The sequence below is a fragment of the Hypanus sabinus genome, chromosome 30, assembly GCF_030144855.1.
Source record: "Hypanus sabinus isolate sHypSab1 chromosome 30, sHypSab1.hap1, whole genome shotgun sequence".
In the NCBI taxonomy this organism is placed as follows: domain Eukaryota; kingdom Metazoa; phylum Chordata; class Chondrichthyes; order Myliobatiformes; family Dasyatidae; genus Hypanus; species Hypanus sabinus.
This window is the reverse complement of record NC_082735.1, coordinates 17,193,923-17,219,953: the sequence shown is the minus strand read 5'-3', so window position 1 is coordinate 17,219,953 and position 26,031 is coordinate 17,193,923. Positions and strand designations below refer to the sequence as shown.

General features: G+C 41.0%; 1 protein-coding gene across 2 annotated transcripts; it reads right to left on the bottom strand.

The window, feature by feature from the left end:
* Positions 1 to 43: 43 nt before the first annotated feature.
* LOC132383422 (ribonuclease ZC3H12A) lies at positions 44 to 24,197 on the bottom strand. Of its 2 annotated transcripts, none has more exons than XM_059954365.1 (6): positions 23,225 to 23,324; positions 15,684 to 16,285; positions 7,809 to 7,948; positions 5,534 to 5,768; positions 4,078 to 4,184; positions 44 to 2,560 (listed from the first exon to the last, which is right to left on the bottom strand). In XM_059954365.1, the coding sequence occupies exons 2-6, from the start codon at positions 16,241 to 16,243 to the stop codon at positions 1,545 to 1,547; spliced, it is 2,058 nt and encodes a 685-aa protein (XP_059810348.1). In that variant the 5' UTR covers positions 16,244 to 16,285; positions 23,225 to 23,324; the 3' UTR covers positions 44 to 1,544. The 2 variants fall into 2 exon arrangements, with proteins under 2 accessions (XP_059810348.1, XP_059810347.1); XM_059954364.1 differs by lacking the exon at positions 23,225 to 23,324 and adding an exon at positions 24,087 to 24,197 and having other exon boundaries at positions 45 to 2,560.
* Between the last annotated feature and the right edge of the window lie 1,834 nt (positions 24,198 to 26,031).

Below are 26,031 nucleotides of genomic sequence, written 5' to 3'. Positions count from 1 at the left end.
AATGTCTCTCAGATGTTTCCCACTCCCTTCCTTCCCCCCCACCCCAACCACGATTAGGGAATGCTCAAGTCCAGGAGCAGAAAATACACTAACTCCCATTTCAAGGGCTGCCATAAAAAATTACTATGATCAGCAACATGATTGCAGCAGACACTCAGCAAAGAAATTTACATAATCTGTCATTAGATCTCATAATGTCATAATCTCATGAATGGTAAATCAGGGAGATTCTGTTGGCTTGCTATATACATGTAGGTAAAGCCTATCAACACATTATTCTCTCTACAATTAAAGCCTAATAATCTTGAAACATCATTCATCAGATCACATTGCTCAATTTAGGACTAGGAAATTTTGGCACTAAGCCTTCATGCATCTTGACTTCAAAAACATACTCATAAAAAGAGCAAATCACTTATATAAAAAAGACAAATTACAATGTCTTATACTACAATTTCTTTAATGTAAGCAGTTTGCTTAACTAGAACAAAACCATTACATATGATTTTGTAGTTTTGAATTCTTTAGATAACAATTCAACCAAATCAGTACCCCTTACAACAGTCAGACTGGCACATGGTGCCAACACAGCCAATTTTAATTGCTATTCAGCATTGACTGCAGCATTGACTTCAAGAACAACACTTCATTCACTTGATAAGGTTAATTGGGAATCAGTAAAGATACAATATGTACCAACATATTCAGCTCACAGGTCAATAGTTTCACATTGCCAACTTAAGCTGCAACTTTACAGTGTATCACTATGACTTGCAAGTCAATTCTTTTTCAAACATTGGTTACAAGCAATTCACATTGTGTGTAGAAACATTACAAGTTCTGTCTGGACTCACATGGAATTAACAACATTCTTGAGTTTCCAGAAGTAAATTAAGTACACAAAAAAGTAAAAGGTGTGAAACTGCCCTGAATTACATAAAGGAGAAGTTAACACTGACCTGAAATGGATGGGTTACAGTATGTACAGTATAAACAAATTACAGTATTTATCAGCTTGCATACACAATTATAGCACATTTCTGTTTTCACTACAGTATATCCCAATCACACCATGTAATAATGTATATTTTAAGTACATCCTGTAAAGGATAAACATAACAATATGTACAGTGTAGATTAAAGCACATATGGATTAAGGCATGTGCCATAAAAATTTACAGTGCAGAACAATTATAGTATACACAGTATATACAAATTATAACATAAATCATTGGTCTTAAACCTACAAACCACCAATCTGACAAAACCTTTTAAATCCTCCATGAGATCTACTTCACCAAATTATAAAACTCAAGGATGTTTGAGAAAATAATGTAACTTTTTAAATCATACCTAATGTATGAAAGTGAATTGCAAGGTTTGAAACACGGACAATACTCCAGAAAACAAAAAGTGTTCTGAATGAACTCTTCTCCAGGAATGTTGTAATAATCTTAATTGATTTCAGGAGTGTATCGATTATTACTTATACCTAGTGACTTGAGCTGATTCATTTGTGTTGACATCTTTGTTGATGCCTCATACTAAATATTAGGGTTTCGGTTTTTATACGCCAGGATAGTGGCAGCCAATTCTTGGGGATCCAGAAGCTGTGGATATTGCTTCATAACAGCATCTACCAAGTGGGGCTGGAAGATGGCACACAGCTTCATGCGCACAGTCTTCCGCTCCTCTTCACAGTGGCCATGAGATGGCCACTGGCTGTTCTTCCAGTAGGATTCTGGAGGTTGTTGGTCACACCTTTTCACTGACCAGCCGTGAGGGTCGGGAAGACTCTGTGACCGACTGTTGTTCGAAGTGAGGTGCGAGTCGGGCCAGCAACCGTGAGACCTCTGGGAATTCAGCGAGCTGAACTCATTGGACAGACTGAAATGTGGCTGGATTGCCATTCTGTGCATAGGGACGCAGCATCTCGAACCAGTGGATGGGTTTTGTGGCGGGTAACTATAGTGACCTAATGATGGCATTGACTCATGGGAATGGTAGCTATATTGGTGATGGTCTAAGCTGGGTGTGGGTAGATAATATGGTTCATTGCTCATGGCATAGACTTCATTGTGACTATGAGATCTGGAAGGCCACATATCAGACAATTCTTTCTCAAAAGAAGAAAAGCCTTCATCACAACTTTTATGCAAGCTTGAACATGTTGAATTAGTCATGCTGTTGTCAAAGGCCACACGCTGAAGCCACTCCGCATTCAAGTTAACGGACTTCTCACTTGACACTGAGGGCCCTTTTAACATTCCACTGCTCTCTGCGGAGATCTCATTCTGCTTCGGATATGGCTTATCTGAACCACGTTTATGCAAAGACCCGTTCTCACCCTGGTTAAATGCTACGGGTCCAGTGTCAGAATATGGCAACCGTTTTTGTACAGTGGCTTTTTTCTCCTCCCTGTTCACACTTGCAGAGTTGAGGTTTTTTGTTGGAGAAGATCGGGCAGTAGCACGGAGCTCGTCTGCCACTGAACGCTGGGGCTGGTTAATTCGCTCAGGATGATAGAATTTACATTTCATTCCGTAAGTGCACTTTTTACCTGTAACGAAAGAAACAAAGGTGACCATTCAGAGCAAATCCCAAGCTTTGAATTTCATTTTTTAAACATCTCTATCTCTCGATCACTCTTTCCTTTACATCTTATCTTTTGACCAAGCTGAAGCCACTATTATAGGATCCACTAATTGATGATGCAACAATTTTGTTTGATTTCTGACAAGAGTATTAAAGCTTTATTTAATATGTTAAAGATGGGACACAAATACAAGTTGCTGTTATCAAATCATTTGACTCTCAGTGTGAATATTGATAACAAAGTAAAATGTTATGTTTTATTTATTTTCAAGAGCACAAGAGATTCTGCAGATGCTGAGCAACACACACAAAACACTGGAGGATCTCAGCAGGCCAGGCAGCATCAATATAAAGGAATAAACAGTCAATATTTTGGGCCGAGACCCTAAGGAATTGACGGATTTTGTGTATGTTACTGTTTATTTTGGGGTTTTTTCCTTCATTTCTTGCAGTTTTGCAGAGACCAAGCACTTCATATTAGTAATTCAACATACAATCTTTAAGTAGCAACTTGTGATGGCATTTAAATAAACCAAAACAACTTTAGTCCTCATATTTCAGGATATGCACCTGAAAGTCTAAGATTTTGTTTAACTGTGAAAGGCCAGCACTAATCTTTACAGATTATCCAGTTTGCAGTATTGTCACTGAGCAGCACCTACATTAAAACACAGCTGATATTTTTCTGTAATGTTGGAGACAGAGGACAAATTCTGGACAATTCAACCAAATATGCAAAATTTAGTATCTGACCTCTACCTGATGCTAGGCTCACAATGGTTGGCTAAAGGACTTTAGATTATTAAATTGTACACTCTGTTGGAAAATAAGCAATAGAATGTGGAAGTCAGACAAACGTTGTTGAATAACCAGCTGAGAGAAGTAACAGCATGATGAAAGGTTGCTGCTACTCTATCCGATTCTCTGATCTAAGATCAGAGGTCTCCATCAATCAGAGTTGACCATTGATATTTTGTCCTAGCTGTCTAGATATACAAGTCGGGCAACATAATATCCCTGATTCCAGAGGCTATTCAAAGGTACAGCTGCCCAATATTTAGACACACTCATGCAATTAAACAACACCATTGCTACTACAAGGAATTTGGGCATAGGTAGGCAAAATTAATTGTGCACAACTCTGTGGTGGAAGTTTAACAAGTTCATTTCATACAGTGCACAGATACAGCAAAGTTCAACTAAATTGGAGTAAAAGCAGAGGCTGAAACAATATGTAGCACCAATGAGAGGTTTACTTCTCCATGCTTTATTAGAATGTTAGGTTCACTGATCAAGTTATTGACGGCCCTCTCTCGGATGCTAGGCCTAGCTGGTTTAGCTATTAGCTACGGAGTCTTCAAGGAGTTGAATTCGACCCAAGCGGCATACCTTGGTGTAATCCAAATCAGGAATAAAGCTCACTCCTCCCTCAGGAACTAAATTACTACAGGAAAGGTCCAAAGCACGCCACAGGGTACTCACCATAGGGGCAATGTTGCCGCTTATGCTCTGGAATCACGGGTTTTATCCGAAGAAAATTATCAAGACTGGGTCCATGACGCCCAAGAGGATCATCAGGAGGCATAAACCTGTGTAACGGGGGGAAAAAAAACCATCAGAAAGGAACTACTTCAGGCAATTGGTTTAATATCATTAGGTGATATGAAGGCACTGAGAAAGAAAAGCTTTTCAGGACAAGGTCAAAAACTGATGAACAAATATCACTCAGCAGCGAAGGGACACCATTGTGTTTTCATGTAGCTGAAAGGGATGCAGAGTCAAAAGAGCCATGGTGGCCTTTAACAATGTCTAAGTTTATGAGTTCAGCACTTAATAGTTGTTAACTGCAGATCACACCTTATTCTGTATGTTTTACAAGACAACCTTCCTTCAGTGATCAGAGTTCAGTGCCATTTATTGAGAACTTGTTAATTATTTAATTTCAATGAAAGAAAAGGAATGACTGATTTGTCGAGCCAAACACTATTAGTTGTCACTTTTGGTTTAACTGCAGCAGTTTCTGAGCCAGCAGTTCAGTTTGCTTTAGTGTACATAACTCAGGACAGGTTCAATGCAAACAAAAAGAGTCAAATTCACAGTCATGGTCATACATTAAGCTCCATTAATCAACTTCAGTAGAAAACTCAGACAACCTCAAACAGAATAGAATGCATTTGAGGCTGCTCCAGATCAGGGGACTGCCCGTCCACTGCCCAATTCACCCTGCATTCAGCTTTCCATTCAACAACCAACTTATTTCCTGATGTGAACAATTAAAATCAATTGTTTCTTGCAAACATTATTGATAATCAAAATGACATTCTTTGTTTTCAGTCTTCTGTAAATCGAAGATTAGCTACTGAGGGAGGCAAATTGCTTCCAAGCAACAAACTCCACTGGACAGGTTTTAATGGGAACCTGAGGGGGAGAGATGAATAGAGAAAGTTCATGGGCCAAGAGCACTTGTTCAAATAGACCAGCATGGGCAAGTTGGGTCGAAGGGCCTGTTTTCACTGTCATTACTCTAAGACTCCCCATGGTGTCTTAGAGTGCATACAACTCCTATAGATTCCACCTACACTTTAAGGCGCAGAGAACTGCCTTCTATAGTGCACTGTCATCTGAAATGAGATTCACTTACTTTGTTTTCAAAATGCGGTTTAAATTAGTTCTCATTTTGAAACCTAACACCATTGAGAGGCTAGTAGCAAGTCTCACCTTTGCTGATTATAATGTGTTGACAGATTAGCGATTGCTTGGCATGTAGTGAAATTGCTTTCTAGTTATCTTATGTTCAGATCAATTCTGCCTACCCAATTCTAATCCTACTAGTGTTCTGGAGTGAGATGCATGATGTAAATTCCAGTTCCATTTTTGCACCCTCCCCTTTGCTGATCTAATTGTTGTGCTTGGTGGTCTCTGGTAAAGTTCCACTTACTTGTCATTCACAAATGAATACATCAGCAAACGTTCTTCGATGAACTTCTTCCACTCAAGTTTTTCATTCTGCAGATCTCGATAAGTGTCATTTGAAACAATGATGCCATTTGTCTCATACGCCAGCTTGACTATGAAGCGATCATCGTAGCAGACGATCCTTTTCCCACCAACACGCCGTGAAGGTGTGAAGACGAGTATTTTTTTCTTTTCAAGCTCCCGGAGGTAATGCTGGTCTAAAAGGAAAAAGAGGGAGAGAGATCAGCTCTGATGGATGCATCACAGTACGGAGACATACCTGTATCACAGAGTTAGAGATTATAGTAGTGAAGTATTTCAGAAAACTTTGATCTCTAATTTTAAGGTTCCTTTCAAATTCCTTTTGTCCTTCCACAGCGAGAGGGGAGATGAATAGCTTGCTTCAGACTAACATTGAAACAGCAAGCTATTTGTCTTCCCTTTTACTGTGGAAGGACTGATACCCCTCTCTCTCTCTCACACACGTACAGAATAGTTTTTGTTGGACTGCAGATCATGGTCTCTCTTTGGAGTCTTGCTAGGTGAGTGGTGGGTGCTGAGGCTTTCTGCTGGAATAAATTGGAGGGGGAGGGTTGAGGCTTCTGCTGCTGCTTGTGCTGGTTTGCGGTTTTTCTTCTGTTTCATGGATGTCTACAGAGAATAAGAGTTCTGGATTCTACACTGTATACATGCTCTGATATGAAATGGGACTATTGAAAATACAAGTCCAAAATGCAGCAGGCAGGTAGCTGAAGGGTTTATTGTCAGCTTAGTTACCACTGAGAAAAAAAATTAAGAAACATATACCTATGGATCTCCTTTTGAGCAATACATCTGCCCATCATACAAGCAACTGAACTTGAGGGACTGAGATGAAATCCACTTAATGTTATAAATGTTGCACGCTAACCTAACACTACCTATATTGCAGTAACACAATCTTAGTAATTTAGTTTGTGTTTCATTCATTCTCCAGCTGTAGATTAAATTTTCAGTCAGCAATGGAAGAAAACAGTAACTTCTGTTACTATGTTGAGGTTTGACATTGAAAACTGCTTTAAGTTTACTTTTTAAATAAAAAAAGGATTCTGTCAAAGACTTTGTCCAATGTCCCCAGCCAACAGAAGGGCAAAGAAATTGGATGCTGATTAAACTCAAGGTTATGGTTTTGCTTTTCTTTTCTGAATTTTGTGACGCATTGGGAGGCAAACTTGCTGTTTCTCTGGCATTTCTGTTTGTTTTTTTATTACGAGGCCGAGTTGCTAGCTCGACGCTTAACCAGAGTATGGATTGAAAATATACAAGGAGCTGGCTGGATTCGAACCTAGAACCACCAGGTCCGGTGTGGATGCATCTACACCACCAGCCAGCTTAAGGCATGGTTAGGGTGGTATATTTAAGTAACAGGACTGTTGACCAGCAATGGAAGCTAAAAGAACATGTGAATACAAAGAGGGCTTGTATTGTATAATGGCTGAAATGGTTGGCAGACCTTTGAAGGCAGTGGGAATTTGGCCTAATGATGGACTGCAAAGAAAAGTAAAAGCAGATTAAATTGCATGTGAACAAACAAAGGTTTGGCTCCCAAGTACCAGAAAACGCATAGTAGAAAGGGGGACCTCAAACAGGTATTGGATTCCATTTTCATATTTACAAGGAACTTTACTTCAGATATGGGTCCTAGACAACTATACAGGATTCTTTCCTGATTACACAGAGTGTGGAAAATATATGCCTAAACCATTCACTGTAGCAGAAACTTAGATCAAAAGTGTTTACATTTATGCACATATATCAGATCTAATGGTCTAACCTTAGGACATCACAATACCATCAACACCAATGTACCTGAAATGTAGTCACATACATAATACAGAAAATATGGTAGTCCAAGTCCCTACAGCAAGCTCCCATTAATAACAGTGAAGTGTCTGGAACACCTGTAACCACCATTGTGAAATAACTAAGTTCTGTTAATTCACTATATTTTTTTGTAAATGTAGACTAGTGAAGGGTTATACAAGCATGACTTCCTTACATGTTACCGAGTGCACAGTAAAAGAGAGCAGGAAACTTCCCTAATATTATCTTCCATCTATGAAGCTGTAGACCAAGGACACAAAATAACTAGTAACTAGTTTCCTGGTAATTTGCTCCCTTCTTTTGATGTGGTAGAAAAGATTCCTCGCAACATTGATAATCCATCACTCGGAGATTCTGTTGCAGTGAAATTGGAATACAATCGGAATACCGCATACCTGTGATTGGCACATCTGGTCTTGATTGCTCCTTCCTCCAAGACGGGACAAAGACAGTAATATCTGTGTGATCTCTTTCAAGGAACCAATTGACTGCCAGTTGAATTCCAAGGCAAGAGAAGACTTCTTTATTCCCATGACTGCAATAAAAAAAAATCATCCAGAATAAGATGATATGCCTTACAAGTCTAGAAATTCTGACAAGCTTTGTAGTCTTCAAGGATATGACACTACTCTACAATTAATATGACATTTACCTGGTATTGAGGGCTCAGGGACTAGAAGATAGCAACTGACAAAATCTAGTCAACTGGGGCAGCAGTAAGATTGGGGTTTGATTATCACCACTGTTTGTAAGGTCTTTGTACATTATCCCCATGGGTTTCTTCAGGGTGCACTGGCTTCCTCTCACATTACAAAAGATGGTCGTCACGGTTAGTGGGTTGTGAGCACACCATGTCGTTGTTGGAAGCTTGGCAACACTCGTGCACTGTCCACAAAATCCTCGGAATTAATTTGATGCATGATACATTTCACTGAGTTTTGATGTACATGTGACAAATAAAACTAACTTTCATTTTTAACTATTTTTGAATAGTTCACTGGAATTTAATGGCTTTACTGTTGTTTCAGCTGTATTGATATCCATGAGCCAAATTATTAATAATTTAAATCTTGTGCTCATCATGAAAGATCAGAATCAAGAAATTCAACATCAATAATCACAAATAACTGAAAAATAAGTTTTAATGGAAGTTCTAAACTCTCAGTTTCAGTTTTGTTGATTTTTTTGTACCTTGGCTATTTTTATATGCTGGGCAATTGCTTTTCTTGGGTCGCCTGGAGTTGTAATCTTGTCAGCTCCCTGGTCCTCTCAAAATGCAAGAACCTTTGTGTTTCATTTAATATTGTGATGTACCATGCTCTTGTTGGAATATATTTATGGTCTCCTGATAAAGGTTTAGTAAGTTTACTCCTGAGAGTTAGGAGAAAGCATTAAGCAATAGCTTGCATTTTGGATTTCCTCATGCCTCATTCTAATACCTAGTGTGAGATGTGCGGCTGGTAGCAGCAGAGTCCACACCAGGTAGCGACAGGCAAGTTACTAAGTCCATCTGGCTCTGCACTCTATGCACTAATGCACCCTCTGCTTTGTTACAGAGACAGATGGAGTGATGAATAACCCCAGCAGTAATGGACATTGGAAACTAAGTAGGGGCTACTTTAGGCTGCAAACTTTAGTAACTTCAGGCATGTGGGACTGAACAAGTTTTAAGTTCCAAAGGAAAATCAGACTCGTCATACAAATGGATGACTCAGTTGGTTTCTTAGAAACTCACGTATGCTTACTGTGATGTATGTCAACATCAATTATTTCCAGGATAGAATGCCAATGTATATATTTGAGAGCATCAAATTATGCTGCTTCAAAAGTTTCTCCAAGACCACCTTTTCATAAATCCATGCTTGTCTGAATGACAAGATTTTCAATCATTGGATCTGGGCCATTAGATCATATTATTGTGTGCCAATTAATCCCTGCCATTTATGTGTCAATCTGATGCATAATAGGAATAAACCTTCATGGACCATGATGTATAATCCTCAGGCATAAAATATTAGTTTTTTTTTATTCTAAGTTTGGTCACAACTTTTTCTGACCTAGAAATCAGGCAATTTTATACTTTTGATCCTACCAACAATGTAGCTGGAATTGGATGTACGTTAACCAAATATTGCTTACTTGAAAGCAACATTTATTTAGATAACAGAAAATGCACTATCACATGAACAGAGATTCCTTTGTGGGTTTATGTGACTGCAAAAGCACGTGCTTCTATAAATAAATTTATGGAAGTTATATTGTTTTAAACAAAATTTTAATCAAATTTCAATTTTCAATTTTATTCAGCAAATACATTTACAGAAATCTGCTGCGATGTGTGCTGTGGTTTGTGCAATAGCATGCAAAGTCACAAAGTTTCAAGCTTAATCCTTGTTTTTCTCTGATTAGGCGTGAACACATCAAGGTTCTGGTGTGGTCATGTACTGGTAAATTCAGCTGATGCTGAAATACTCAGGTAGTCAATGGCAAGGTCTGAAAGTCTTCTCTATTTGAACCCGAGGAAAATTATGCTAACCCACCCTCATTTAAAAAAATAGTCAAATGCTGATTAAATGCCATTGTCAGCATAAGAGCAAGAACTTCTGTTTTGGAGCCAACGTGGAACATTCTCACCCTTTACCATTAAAGCAATGTGCAGCTATAATAACACAGAGATGTCCCACCCTGCCAACAAATTGAATCTGAAATACAGGAATTACTCAGACAGTGTCTGATACAGGTCTTCAACCTGAAAAGATAACTTCCTTTCTCTCATCACAGATGCTGCACAGCCTGCTCAATCTTTCCAGTATCTTCTGTTTAATTAATGCAAACCAATTCAATACGTGTAAACTTAAGTTTTTCCATGAAGTCCTTCTCCAAGTGAGGAACAGAATGATAATGCAACCTCTGTTTGAAATACATGCCATTATTTATTGAACCATGATGCTCATTCAGTAAAGGAACAACCGTTGCTTTCATACCAGCCAAATTTTGACAGGGGAAAATAATGCATAATCATCAAAATGATTAGAATATTGTGAATCACTTGCAATGTGAACTACTATATAATTCAAGAACACAAGAAATTCTGCAGATGCTGGAAATCCAGAGTAACAAGCCAACAATTTTGGAGGAACTCAGCAGATCAGGCAGCATCTATTGAGAGGAATAAAAAATACATTGTGGGCCAAGACTCAGCAGGAATCAAAGGGTCCTGATGAAGGCTCTAGTCCTGAAATATTGACCATTTATTCTTCTCCATAGATTCTGTCTGCTCCACTGGATTCCTCCAGCATGTTCTGTGTATTACTATAAAGTTCAAGGTTTACAATAGTGAAAACAGGCAAGATTTCATTATTGCCAAACATGTTTACAGCCCTTTAAAACAAATGTAGTTAGGGTTTTAATGCTAATTACATAGTGTTGAATTATCACATAATTATTTTCCACAAATAGGATAGTGACAAATGGAGATATTTAGTGACCGAGGAAAATAGACCAGCCATCGCACTTGAGGTCTCTGCTGGTCTTTAAGATTTCTTTACTTTTCCCAGGTGGATAGTTACATTCTACCTTACAGAAGCAACCTCCAAGCTGCAGCATTGTTAGAACTGTACTGATGTGCCTGTTTAAACTTTGTGCCAAAGTCCCTGGAGTGGAAGCTGAACCCATTGTTTTCTGACATGCTGAGATAAGGGCATTATCAACAGAATGAAGGCTCCAGCTGCTAACATGACAGCTTGCACCACAGAAACACTTCCTTGAGGTTTTCTGTCACACAGCAGAATAGCCACAGCAGGAAGTTGAACGAAACTCCATCATTGACATGTGTTTCGTGAAATTTAACTGCTCCTTGACCTCTATCTATCGTGGCCTGTGCTTCCCGAGTGCAAGATACTGGTGTACCATCCCAAAGCCAGCACTAATGCTTAGATTTACCCATATATCACTGCCCACGTGTGAGCTTTTGGGATTGCAGTAACATCAATTGCCTGAAGGCCTTTGCTGCTACCCCTATGCAGTAATGGTAGGGTTGTCATGGAAACCAGCATGGCAATAGATTTTCCATGGACTTCCCAGCTGATGGGCCACAAAATTTGCCCAGAACTTGTGCATCACTCTCCACTAAGATAATGTCAAACATTGGCTACAGCAAAAAAGGTACTTAGTTACAATTTTATTATTCTGCTCATTTTAATTAATTGAATTTTACAGTATGCCTATGCTTTAAGTTTATAATCGTAGGAGATGCAGGTAATAAATAACTTTTGATCTTCATTCTGTAGTACACTTTCAACAGCAAAGGTGCTCACAAAGATTCAATGGCTCTGAACACAGTAAACCATCAGTCCAAAAGGCTTGGTCTTACTGCCATTCTCTGAGAGCATTCAGCTGCCTAGGCTTAAACAATCCACGCTCTGCTGGGCCATGTCAGCAACCCAGAGGGATGGTGCCAATGATATCTCTGGTAGGTCGAGCTCAATATATTTAACCACAGCTTTTAAACCAGAGACTTAAGAGGTTTCCTCAGAGGCAGTGTTTCATTTGGGATGGCATTCTGTGGTCCAGTGTCCCAGGTTTAATTCTGGACACCAGTTCTATCCTTATGAAGTGTGCACATTCATCCTGTGACCATGTGGGCTTTCTCCGGATGCCCTGGTGTCCCTCTCACATTAAAGATTCTGGGTTGGCAGATTAACTGGTCACTGTAAATTGTCCCAATTGTATAGAAGAGTGGTAGAATCTGGGGAAGGGCTGAGTTCATGGGAATGAGGGAGAACAAAAATGGAAGGTGTAGATTTATAGTGAATTGATGCTTAATTGCCCCTGTGCAGATTCAATAGGCTCAAGGGCCTGTTTTAGTGCTGTATGACATTAATTCAATTACAGGAATGTTATACTCAGAACTGAAACAAAACACATTAAACATTTTGTCTGCCCTACAGGAAAGAAAGGTAGTAATCTTTTGATTTTGGCAGGATAACAATAAGGAAACAGTTATAATTACATTGGTTTCTAAATAAGCAGCTGCTGTTATCACCAAGATCACTAATTTCCTTATTGAAGGGAATACCCACTCAAATGAACATTATTTCCATCTGGGACAGAACCCTTTTCAGCCGACTCAAATAATTACTAACCTACAAGAGGTGAGGATTAAATTCCACCCCCCCCCCCTCCCTCAGCTTCCTTAGCCACTATCTTGAGGAATTTGCCTTGGATTCATCTAAAGTACCAACGGTCATACTAAATCACTGTCCAATTGAACAGCTTGCACAATGTGAACCCTTACCCTCCCAACAGGGCAAAGCCATCCTAAGAACTGACAGAACAGGGCAGAATGTGGACCCATTTTAATGTGGAGTCCAGAGTGAGTAATAGTAGATTGTAGGAAGATTATGACTATAGCTCGAAGGGACCAAAAGGTCAGAAATTGTTGTTTTCTCCAGTGTCAAAGTTCAGGTGTGCTCATCCAAATATATCTGACTTTCCCCCTCATGACTTCATGTCCACCTATTTCTCCCTCTGTAAATACCCTTGTATCCTGGGTAATCCACTCTCCTTCAAACCAAGGGCAACGTTCTTCCATCCTTGACTGTTGACTTTCAAATTCAGCCAACTGAGAATCTGAAAGTGCCCCTCCACTTTCCTTTCTTCCTTGAAACCTTCTGCTTCAGCATTGGGTCAACTACCCTCCCACCTCCAGGTGTCTCACTTCAACAGAGCTGGTGAGCCGCTGCCACAGGCCTATTACCGTTGACTTGGTTTGTCAGGTAATATCAATAGGTTGGTGCTCCACCAATTACAAAAATCCAACATGAAAACAGGCCTTGTGGACTTTATGCCAGATATAAGAAAATACTGACTTTCACTGCTGATTCTTATCCAGTCATAATATCACATTAGTTTGTCAATTGCCCATAGTAGTCCAAGACACTGACATTTACAGTGGTCTTGGGCAGCACAGCAATTAATCTAAATGAGTAACTGAACCAACAATCTACAGACCGGAATTCATTTCACAGCCCAGAAACTTAAAGTCAATTAATCATCTGAAATCATAAGCAAAAGAAACATGAATCAATAATTATAGAGCAGGGTTACCCAACCTTGTTTATGGCAGGGACCCTTACCATTAACCGAGTGGTCTGCGGACTCCAGGTTATGAACCCATTATAGAGCTGTTCAGCATGACAACAACCCCTTCAGACCAACTTACTCATATGCTGACCAAGGTATCTGTCCAAGGCAGTCCTATTAGATTGTGTGTGGCCCATAGCCCTCTTAACTTGTAAACATGTAGATATCCAAATAGCTCTTAAACATTGTAATCATACCTGCCTCTACAATTTGGCTCCATATACCCACCATCCTCTGTGTGAAGAAGTTGCCCCTCAGTTCCTTTATTACCCCAGCACTCCCATGGGAAAAAATCCCAGCCTCTCCTTGTTACCAGGACGGGCAGACTTGAGTAACATCCTCGTGAATCTTTGAGTATCCTTATTCTAGCCCCTACTTGTTACTCAGGTCTTGCAGTCTCGGTAACATCCTCCATTACCTTACTTCATTGGGGAAGATATCTGTAATCTTCATCCATTCTGGTTTGTATGTGACTCTTGCTCTGCACTGACCCTTAAATTACCCAGCTAACCACTTTGTTCATGAAACTTTGACAATGAAGATCACATCCATAAAACAAAAAAAAATTAATAGATGAAAAAAATACAAGTCAAGCTGGCATGCGAAAGAGTCACCAACATGGGGCTAGGCCATTATTAGTTGGATTGAGAAGATTAAAGCTCCCAGACTGTGAAGGTCTCTTCTTCAGAGGCCACGTAACTTTCACCAGAAAGAAATCAGGCAGTTACTAAGCGTGCTGAATAAAAAAAAATCTGTTGATCCTTTCATGAATAATGGCAAAAGACTTGGTACAAGCCCTGGCGGGATCCAGCAGGATTATAATAAACATAAAATGGTTGGATGTGCCTCCCTACAACTGATGAGTTTATTGAGCTCAATAAAACTTTCTATTTATATGTTGGACTTTCTGCAGTAAATGGACTTCCACAGTTCTGCTGGATGGGGAAATGAGAATTTGGCTCAGTGTTAAGGAAAGAATAATGATAAGTACTCTAGTCATCTGAAAGAGTTTGTCACCATGCCAATGGACGTTGTTCCAGTATGTGGAATCTGCAGATCTTGGAGGAATATTCTGGGGTGTTTGGGAGCTGTTACTAAGCATTTACTCATGCACCATCCTTAAAGAAACGCTCTTATATCCCACTTTCCTTTCATCTAGCCAAACTGCTTCCAACTCCACCTCTAAACTGTGACTGTCATAGGCTTCAATGAATTGTTAGTCATTCTCCCTGGAACTACTCCAGTTGCAGATCATCTTTTGTGGTATCTGGTGACAAAAAACAATACCTTCTGTTTTGCTGACCATGCCAGACCTGGCAGAAAATTCCCCTTAGAAGGAAATACAGGACTATTTGCATATGATTCATTAAAGTTTTATGGATGAAAGTGCATGTCATTCATGAGTCAATAGAAAAGGGTAGGATAGATTAAAGATCCAAGAAGCGGGAAGAATTAAGTTCCTGTAATCTCAGCGAGTTACAGGAACTTATTTGTTATTTTGTAATGTTCACAAATGATAGAGCTCATATTAATTTAACCTATAATCTTCTTGGCACTTAGATAATGAAGTATTTGGAGTTCCACAAGGGGTTCAGTTCTGGTGTCAGCTCATATGATAATCAAGTAAGGGAAAGACAAGAGACTGCAGATGTTGTAATTTGTAGTGACGCATACAAGATGCTGGAGGAACAGCAGATCGTGCAACAGGTATGGATGGAAATGAGGCAGATAGACTTGAAACATCAACTGTCCATTTTGCACCCGAGATGTTGCCTGACACACTGAGTTCCTACAACATCTCGAGTGTCCTTCCCAACTAGGTGGTACTTATGGAAGGCTTGCCACACTGCTTCAGAACATTCTGGAATTCTTTTTCCTTATTCTTCATGACTGCTGCTGTTTATTTCCCCCCAGCGAGCTTCAGCCCCACTAACTCACTGTTGGAGTAAGTTCAGTACAGATAAAACCTTTTTTTCCCCCCCAATCGCATTTCAGCAAACTGGAATGGAAACCTGTAGAAGGAAAAATTCCACAGCAATACTTGCAGGAGGCTGGGAATTGCCTGCAGCACATTCCCAAATGTTTTGAGCACAAGTACTCAAAAAAAACACAACAATACATCTTACCTCATAGCAACGTTGCTGCCATCTATAACAATTGTCCGTAAGTTGGCTTTCTGCTCTTGGACCTCTTCCTTCGCTGGCCCGCCAGCTGGAACCTTGATCGAAGGGCCGCCACGAGACACCAGGACAGATATTGGTTCCTCCTCTTGTGTACTATCCTTCTCCACGGGCCCTTCTGCCTTTACTAGCTCCCCAAGTATGGTGTTGGTATCAGCATTGCTGTCCACTTTCTGAAACACCGCATGGATCTGTTCTGAGGTGTAACCAAGTTTACGAAAAAATTCCATTTTCAACTGTAATTCAGTAGAGTCTGCTTCACTCTGCGTAGACCTCCCACACTCTTTGCTGGTGCCATTTTCTGCCTGTAATTCATTGGCTATTTGGGATTCCCTTGAACTATTACTTTTCCAATCATTGGTTGAATAGACTTCACTGGAATTCAGTTTTGACTTGGTATGACAGGTCCTTGTACCATGAGAAGGATCAGCTAGGATAGCTCTGTCACAGGAGGGAAAGTCCAAGGAGGAATTATGGCTGCACTGGGCATGTTCTGCCAAACTCATTTTCTCCTGTGGGTAAAATCCACGTTCCTCCAAAGCTAAATCCTAGAAAGAAACACAGAGATACACATTGGTGTTGTTGAATGCAGAAAACTGAGGTTGGTCATGGCAGTTAGCTGTCCTGACCAAAATGGAAAGCTCACATTTGTCCAGTTGTAGACAGGAGTAGGGCCACTGGGTTCAAGTTACTTAGCTGTGCTGAACAAGGTCAGTCAGATAAAAACTCGCTATGGGAAATGACTCAAAACTCTTGCAATTTCTTATCAAATAAAGTTAAACTTTCACCTGCTCTGTTAATATGGAACTATGGTTCGGTAAATGTTGAATAACCAGATACTGCAAGTTTAAAAAAAATACATGGGCAAAAAGAAAAAGAATGGCCATCTTTGCCTCATTTTGGGTCCAGAACACTTATGAAAAGCTAATGGTTACTGAGAAAATTATCCCCCATTCTGCTCAAATCCATTGGAGTTATGTTTAAGCAAACTTGCCTGCTTTACTCAATTGAAGCTATTCTGATTATCAGAAATGTGTATTATTATGAATTACCAAGTAGCATGGCTGTACAACAAATCTCTTTGCATTGTGCCTTGCATTCACAGCAATCAGAGTGCACTTGCACTGCCTCCAGGACCTCTCCCCAGTGCTCCGAAGTGCCCTATAGCTTACAAGTTAATGCAGTCCATGTTAGCAAATCAGCTCTTCTCACGGCATCTCAATACAACCCTGAATTTGCAGCACCATTGACATCAGTCAGGAAGAGGAACCAGCTTTGTGACGCATGGCACATCTGCAAATAATGTTGCACTGTTTTACATAGCAGATAACATCAAAGTCTCATTTTCTCTAATTGCACGTACCTGGTTATAAGTTGTCATGTCTGCGGGATATCAGCTTATACAAGTTGGCTACCACATTTCCTGCATTACCGCAGTTACAGCGTCAAATAAGCATTTCATTGGCTAAAAGTAGTTTGGAATGTCCTGTGGCTGTGAGAGGTTCAGTATAAATGCAAGGTTTTCAGTCTTTATTTTGCTCAGCAAACAAATTAGACATTTCTGGAGACTAAAAACAATCAGATTCGCTTCCAAAACTTGTTGGAAAGGGCACCCAAGCCCTTTGCAATTAAAATACATTGCATGAGGGCTACCGATGAAAATTCAGCAGACTGCTTAAATCATACGGCTATAAGATACTGGAGCAGAGCTAGGCCATCCAGCCCATCTAGTCTGTTCCGCCATTACATCATGGCTGATCTAGTTCCCTCTCAACCCCATCCTCCTATCTTCTCCCCGCAACCCTGACTAGTCAACAGGCGATCAACATCTGTCACAAATACACCCAATAACCTGGCCTCCACAGCTGCCTGTGGCAACAAATTCCACAGAATCCCCAGCTTCTGGCTAAAGAAATTTCTCCTCAGTTCCATTCTAAATGGCTGTCTCCCTATTCAGAGGCTGTAACCTCTGTGCCTAGACTCCTCCACCATTGGAAATATCCTCTCCATCGAGATCTTTCAAAATTTGATAGGTTTCAATCAGATTCTCTGCCCACCCCCCCCCCCACCACTTTCTTCTAAATTCCAATGAGTAAAGGCTCAGAGCCATCAAATGCTCCTCTGATGATAAACCCTTCAATCTCAGAATCTTTTTTCTGAACCCTCTCCAATGTCAGCACATCCTTTCTTAAACAAGAAGCCCAAGTCTGCTCACAATATGCCAAGTAAGGCCTCACAAAATGCCTTATACAGCCTCAAGCATTACATCCTTGCTTTTATATTCTAGCCTGCTTAAAATTAATGCCAAGGTTGCATTTCCCTTTCTCATCACTGATTCAACCTGCAAATTAATCTTTAGGAAGTCCTCATGCGGGATTCCCAAGAGAGCAATGGGCTCCCAAGGTCTCTATGAGCACCTTCATTTATAATTGCTGATTTACAAGTGTCATTCATGCTTGGTGCTTTGTTTAATCTCATTAAGTTGATTTTGACTGTCATGGGTTTTCTGCATTCAGTGATTATTTAAAGTGGACTCCTAAGTAGTCCTTATGACGGGGTCTTTGTTTTGAGAGTAACTCACCTCATGCTGTGACTTGGTCGAGCCACCAATATTCTATTTGAATTCCTATGTGTAAGACTCTTAATTCTGTCTCAACATGGGTATCTGCTGTTCCTCCGCAGCTGGGTTCAGCTGTGCCAATGTATACTGTGAGAATTTATTTTTTCCTACCAAAGTGCATGACCATATCCTACCTGACAATGTATTCTATCTGCAGCTTCTTTGCCCGTTCTCCTAATCTGTCCAAGTCCTTCGACAGACTCCCTCCTTGATCAGCACTACCTGCCCCTCCACCTATCTTCATATCGGCAACAAGCCTGGCCACAAAACCTGCAACTCCGTCATCCAAATCAATGACATACAATGTAGATGAAGCGGTCCCAATACAGACCCCTGTGGAACACTAGTACTCACTGGCAGCCAATCAGAAAAGGCTCCCTTTATTTCCACTGTGTGTCCAGCCAATCGGCCAATGCTCTATCCATGTTAGTATCTTTCCTGTAATACCATGGGCTCTTATCTTGAGAAACAACCTCATGTGAGTCAAGGACAAGTTTAGGACTGATGCCAATTTCTTAAATATTTTTTTTAAACCTATCTCGCATGTATTTCCAAAAAAAGGATTTATTGCCAGGAACAAGGAAACCCAATGATTTTTTCAACACTCATTATATCTTAACATATGTTTGCATAATGCAATATATTAATCATAGCACACTTTGTTCCAAAGTTGAATTACAGTAATTAGCTCAATTGACTTTCATATTTGCCAGATTAGCTTCCTGCCCTAATCTTTTATTAAAGTATTATTCAGTCAAACTATTTACTTCATCTTAAATTATGCTCTAATATAACAGGATACAAGTTAGGCAACACACACAAAATGCTGGAGGAACTCAGCAGGCCAGGCAGCAACTTATGGGAAAGAGTGAAGTTGACATTCCAAGCAGAGACCCTTCGTCAGGAGTGGGAAAAAAAGATGAGGAGCATTAAGAAAGTGGGAGTAGGGGGAGGAAGAACCACAAGGTGATAGGTAAAACCAGGAGGAGGGTGGGGAGGGGTGAAGTAAAGAGCTGGGAAGTTGATTGGGAAAAGAGATACAGGGGTGGAGAAGGGGGAATCTGAAGGGGGGGGGACAAAAGCCCATGGAAGAAAGGAGAGGAGCACCAGAGGGAGGTGATTGGCAGGTAGGGAGACAAGGCAAAAGAGGTAAATGGGGAATAGTGAAAGGGGGTGGGGGAACATTACCAGAAGTTTGAGATATCGATGTCCTTGCCATCAGGTTGGAGGCTACCCAGGCGGAATACAAGGTGCAGCTCCTCCAACCCGAGTGTGGGCTCATCGCAACAGTAGAGGTGGCCGTGGACAGACACGTTAGAATGGGAATGGGAAACAGAATTAAAATGGGCGACCACTGGGAGATGCAGGCGCTCGGCGAAGCAATCTCACCACACAGGAGGCCACATCGGTAGCGCCAGATCCAGCAGATGACCCTAACAGACTCACAGGTGAAGTGTCGCCTCACCTGCTTTAAGCCTCTGATTTTACATATTTTGAATGGATTTGGCAATCTTGCTACACATTTTCAACAGCAGCTGGTTAATGAAAGCCTCTTTGGGAAATTGTGACCTTGAACTTCTTTTTAGGTGCACTGCAGTCCTGATTGGCTGGTGTAGTTAACTTGGCTATTTCACTACGCCACACAATGTAAATGATCTTTGCCCATTATTGCTTGTCTATGATAGTAAAGGTCACTATATGGTATAAAATGCCTCAACGCACTTTCAGTACTTTGTTTAAAGAGTGTAGTGACTGACATGCAAACAAAATGTCCTGTTCCAGCAGCAGGGTAACGAACACCATCTTGATCTTTTCCTTTACATCCAAATGATTTTATAGCACAAGTGGAGCCAAATGACTGTACCCGTTATTCCATTAAAAACTATTTACGTTAGAGATTCGAGTTTGATTGCATTTAAGAAATCTGTGACCTTCTTACTGACGACAAGGAAATGGCAAAGGTAAAATCTCTATTTATATGCAAACAAACTCTCAGGTTACTCATTTTAGCAGAACCAATTTCCTGTTTTCTGGGACAATTAACTTTTAAAACTTCCTTCATGTTTCTGGGCCTTAAACATGAAACTCTCTGCCTTGCAGTGCATTGGGATGGCCAGGACTGTAATGGTTTAAGAGAGTAGGTTACCTCTCTTCTGATGGAAAGTAGGGATTGTCAATAATGTCAGTGATGTCCATATTTGGAAAAACTATACCACAGCACTCCTGAATTGCCCTTCTGGGAAGTTGCGTCACAAGGTGTACTTGTCGAAGAATTTCTTTCTTTTTACACTGAGCCAAGAGGAACTCAAAATTTCTCCAATATATTGGCCTTTAGACCCTCTGAAAATCCACCTTTGGAACTCAGTATTTCCGTATGCCCTTCTTCAGCTTGTGTTTGTGCTCTACTACTTTAAAAGTACACTAGCTTCAGTGATTCCTCAAGTCCTACTGCAGAGCTTTGGTTCAACTGAAGTCTTATGCATACACATAACAAGAACCCAAGGTAAGACAAACTGTCAACAGTGTTTCTGAAAGAAGGAAGTGCCCAGGCTTGATAATTAACACAACAGGACACAATTGATTAAAGTAGTAAACAGTGCCATTAAGGGGCAAAACATTTTCCCTTCCTTCTGTTGGATTAGTGATTGAATTTCTCTTAAAAATTTAGAAGGTGTTATAACTTCCAATCTAGGGCTTCCTAGAGAGAAACAAAACCAACTAGGCTGCAAATTTTCATTTTCACAGTTTTGGATTTTTACTGGATTTAAATATGTTAAATATGTTTAAATATTCAGTTAAATGTCTAAGTGGCCAAAAATGAGCCAGTCACAAGAAGAAGGTGATTTATGACCAGGAAAGGTTACTGATCCACTTTCCCCGAGTTTGCAGTGACAGACAAAACACTGAATTTGCTTGAGTCGCTGAACAACCCTCAGAGCAGAAAAACTGCATGTGAGCTTGTTTGGTACAGGGAATTCAAAAGCATGTCTTTTTTTTGCATCGTTATGCAATTCGAATTGATCTTCCTCAAAATGAAACCATGACCGTTTCTGGGTTACTGAGTTTCACTCTAGAAATTGGTATGGATGCCTCATGTCCTGAGTCATTCTTGTAACATCACGCCAATGCTACAACAGAGGATATCAATCCCTGTGCAATGCTCCTTTTTGGGCAGGGGAATCTGGACCAAGTTTTCCTGGGAAGCTGTGATTAGACATTCCTGGGACAAGAAAATCTTAGTTGCACAGCACCAAACTGACATGAAAGTTTAATACTCAACTAACATCTTCTTTAAATTTACTCAGTATGTCCTGACTTGCAGGAGGACCTCCACCTGACTGAGTTTCTTTAGGATTTCCTGCAGCATATTATCCTCACTGATCTCCTGGCCTCTTTGTCTTTCCTCCTCATCCCTATTACAATTTTCCTGACATCCTTCCTTCCCCTCAGCATGGGAGGAGGGACTGGAAAAGATTCAATCCCTTCTTAACTGCTACCCACATACAGACTGCAAGCGAAGCCTCAATCCCAGTTTTCTCATCCATCCTTTGTCTCCTCAGAAACACATCCATGCTGGAGCCCCTCTGCAGTTTACCACTGAGGTTCTAGTTTCTTCAATCACCTTCCATCCAGGTTCAAGGCAACAAGTTTCTTACCAGTTAAGGCTGTATTGCTAACATTACGGACTTAACCCATTTGTACTGATCATCATACAAAACCTCTTTCTCACTCACTCTCCTTGCCGCAAACTCAGTCAAGCCTGCACCTACCTCCCACTGAGAAAGGTGGGCATTGTTAAATGCAATGGCTGTTTTATTGCAAGTGAGGCCAGAAAAGATGCCCATTCTAGCCCATAGTTCCAGTTGCATTAGAATTAGAAGATACCAGGGTTCACCTTACTTTCTGGATCCAGGGTAACATTTTCTCCTTGATGTTTGTGTACTGCCTAATTTATATTTTGCACTGCAACTGAATATGCTGATGATAAATGTCTTCGATTTACACTGAGAATGAAAGAAATTATCACCTCTCCATTTCTCTCCAATTAATGAATCCAAGAAGAGTGAAGAGGGGATGGGGTAGGGGAAGGGAATGAGGGGTGGGTTGGTAGTGAAGTGAGGAAGCTGCTTGATTATGGGCCTTTCCTGATTAGAAAGTGACAAGGTAATACTGATTGTTTTGTGTGTGCATCCATTTCTCTCCCCCCCCCCCAACCTCCTCTTCTAGTCCACCCATCGCCTCCCACTGGTGCTCCTACCCACCCCCCCCAGTCTTCTCTTTCTTCCATGGCTTTCTGTCCTCTTCTATCAGGCTGCCCCACTCCAGCCCTGTATCTCTTTCAGCAACCAACTTGCCAGCTCTTTACTTCATCCGGTTTCACCTAGCACCTCGTGTTTCTCTTTGCCCTCCTCCCCCACCTTTTAAAGCTACTCTACTGCTGAAGGGTCTCGGCCCGAAACGTCGACGGTACAGTTTTTCCATGGACGCTGCCTGGCCTGCTGAGTTCCTCCAGCATTTTGTGTGCGCTGCCTGGAAAGAAGGAAGGGACGGTGGATTATTCGGTGATTGACTCAGTAAGTTCTTTCCTGACCTGACTCCTATTTTTTTTAAATCCTGGAAGAAAAATTGACGAGGGGATGAAGAGAGAAATGTTTGTATTTTCGGTTTCGGGTAACGAGGACCGCACTACATAACTTGCGAAAAAAAAAGACAGCCTTCAAACAATAGCACAAGAAATAAACTACCATAGAACTGTTCAATAATCAGCACACTCGACCCAACCTGTCCATATTGGCGTTTACGGTCGGCGCAAAGCTCCTCTCGGCTCACTCCACCTCACCCCGGACCCTTCTCCCCCAGGACTCACCTCAGCCGCCGCTTGCACAGTGCGCCTCTGCTGACTGGTGAAACCGAGCTCCACATGCCGCTGGCTCGGCAATGAACTGATTAACCTAACCAATACCAGAAACTAAGCATAGAACATTTGACCCCGCCGGGATTTCAGTGGCTGATAAAAATAACACTCAGACTCAGACCCACACAAACATTAGTTCTCAAGCGTTCAGGGGAGGTGGGTGGGTAATTTCCTTGATTTTCTCACTTGAACCCTTATTATACACTTTTTATGATTAATATGTTCCAAACTCTCGTTTCTATCTCATTTTCAAAGATAAGCCCACTGCGTCATGTTTGAAGCCCCCCCCCCCCCCACCACCACCTTCACGACGAAGCGCACGGCACAATTTCTTTCGCAATATTCTAATAATTCTAGAATAACTAGTTATTCTAATAACTAGTGAATTGAGTGGGTTCTCCTCCAAAGGCATCCAGCCTGGATGTGCGGTTGGCAAAATCTGTTAAGACCTTTCACAGACTCTCTTTGACAGGAGCTTGTCACAATTTTACTAATTAAAAAAAAAATCTTTTAACACCCTTCCTCTATACTTGAAGTAAGAGTTGGCGCCCAAAACCTGAAACCTCAGATCCGAAGTGAAACGCATGCTTACCAGCACTCACTCCCTGCTGGGGACTTAATATACCATCCGAAATCGCACCGAAATCAAGTCTCTTAACACTGCGGAGCGACCGCGTCTTATTTGACTGGGATTTACAGCGAACTCCAACTCACACGTCATGTCATTTCTTAAGGCGCAGTCTTAGGTGGTATAATCACTCTAGTGACTGGTTTTGTTACCTCGCCTCGGCGAGGAAACTTAAATCACACTTACCAAGCTCTGCCTGTCGAACTCCCCATGTAATCGTTCTGGAAGGCGCATTCCAGTTTCACCTAAGTCTGCCTGTTCGCCAAACTGCAGCAAGGCACTCACAAGTTATTTTATATACACATACGTCCCGGTCCCTCCCATCCCGTGATGTCATGACAGGGTTATGTTGCCAGGAGACGACAAATGTCTACACTGAAGAACAAACAGTTCCCCGCCTCGAGTTGAACTTCCTCCTTCTCACTAGACCAAACAGTCGAGAGAAATCCGGAAGTCCGCGTTTCAGATCTGTTTTGATTCCCGTTTTGTGGATTTGACTTCCCCTGTTAAGCCCGATGCAATGTCATATTCTGAAGAGTTCCCTTGCGTTCGGCAACATTTCAGCAATTACCACCGATTTCCAGGAATGGGACACTATGGAACGACAGCGTAAAGCAATTATTTTTTTTGCGTAACCTCTGGATCTCAGGTTTATCGATCTTGACCACAAAAAATGTAGCAGCACAGAAGGGCCGCTGTCAGGGTTCAGCGAATATTATTTCCCTCCGTAGGTGGTACCAGACCAGATGAGTTCCTCCGGCGCCCCTTTGCACTGCTCCAGGTTCTGGCATCTGCAACCCGCAGAAACGCGGGCTGGTGTTCTAATACTGCGTCAGTGCTGCCCACCTATCTTCTGGAGCAGATTTACCCCACCACACAATTCTGTGGTAGGGCCAGGCAGATATTCGAAATTGTTGTCATCCAATACACTAATCTAAAGGAGAACAAAATAATTGTTAGTTTACATCCAATGCAGCATATTTATGAAAAACATCAGTAAAATAATCTCCATGCTCTGGTCAATACTTAACTTACATTCAGTATTGTGATGAGATGATAGTAGGAACACGGGGGCATAATTTTAAGGTAAGGTATTTGATATAGGGAGTGGTGGGTGTGGAAATCACTGCTGTGGGTAGTGGTAGAAGCAGGTACATTAGGGACATTTAAGAATTTCTTGGGGACATTTAAGAAACTCTTAGGCACATGAATGTTAGCAAAATGGAGGGTTATATAGGAGTGAAGGGTTCGATTGATCCTAGCGTAAGCTATAGGGTCAGCATCATATTGTGGGCCAAAAGGCCTGTACTGTGCTGTGTGTTCTATGTTTCATGAACAGGTTATTGTTTGTGGGAACTTGTGCATAATTACCTTGCTGCATTTATCCCATTGCATCTGTGACAAGACTCTAGTTTCATTGGTAGTAAGGTGAAGTGGGACATCCTGAAAGAGATGGGGAAGTACCATAAACATGGAGCATAATTATAAGAAATATTGGAAATGGAAAGACCTGTTTTTTTTTAATTAACTTATGAGATGTGGGTATCACTGGCAAGCCTGTTGGTCATTCCTGGTGCACCTGAGAAGGTGTTGATGGGGTATCATCTTGAATCATTTCAGATTCTCTTGTAAAGGCACTCCCACAATGTTATTGGGAAGGGTTTAGATTTTGAACCCAAGAAGGATGAAGGAACACAGGAGATTCTGCTGTTGCTGGAAATCTTGAGCAACACGTGAAAATTGCTGAAGGAACTCAGCAGGTCAGGAAGCATTTAAGGAGGGAATTAACAACTGATATTTTGGCTTGAAGCATCGACTGATTATTCCCTTCCAAAGATGAAGAAGGGATGATATGTGAGATTAAGGAGATTGGAATTAATAGTGACCTGAGGAAAAGCTGTTTCACTTGACTCACATGGTTGGAACCTGCTTGTGGATGTGCTGGAGGCAGGTTTCATAGATACCTTTCTGAGGGATTTGGATAAATAGATGGTGACAGAAGACTGAGTAAATTGGTAAATTAGTTTATTTTCAAATGCACCAAGGTGCAATGAAAAATTTGTCTTGTCTACTGCCCGTACAGATCAATTCATTACGCAGGACATTGAGGTTGAGCAAGGTTAAAAAAATA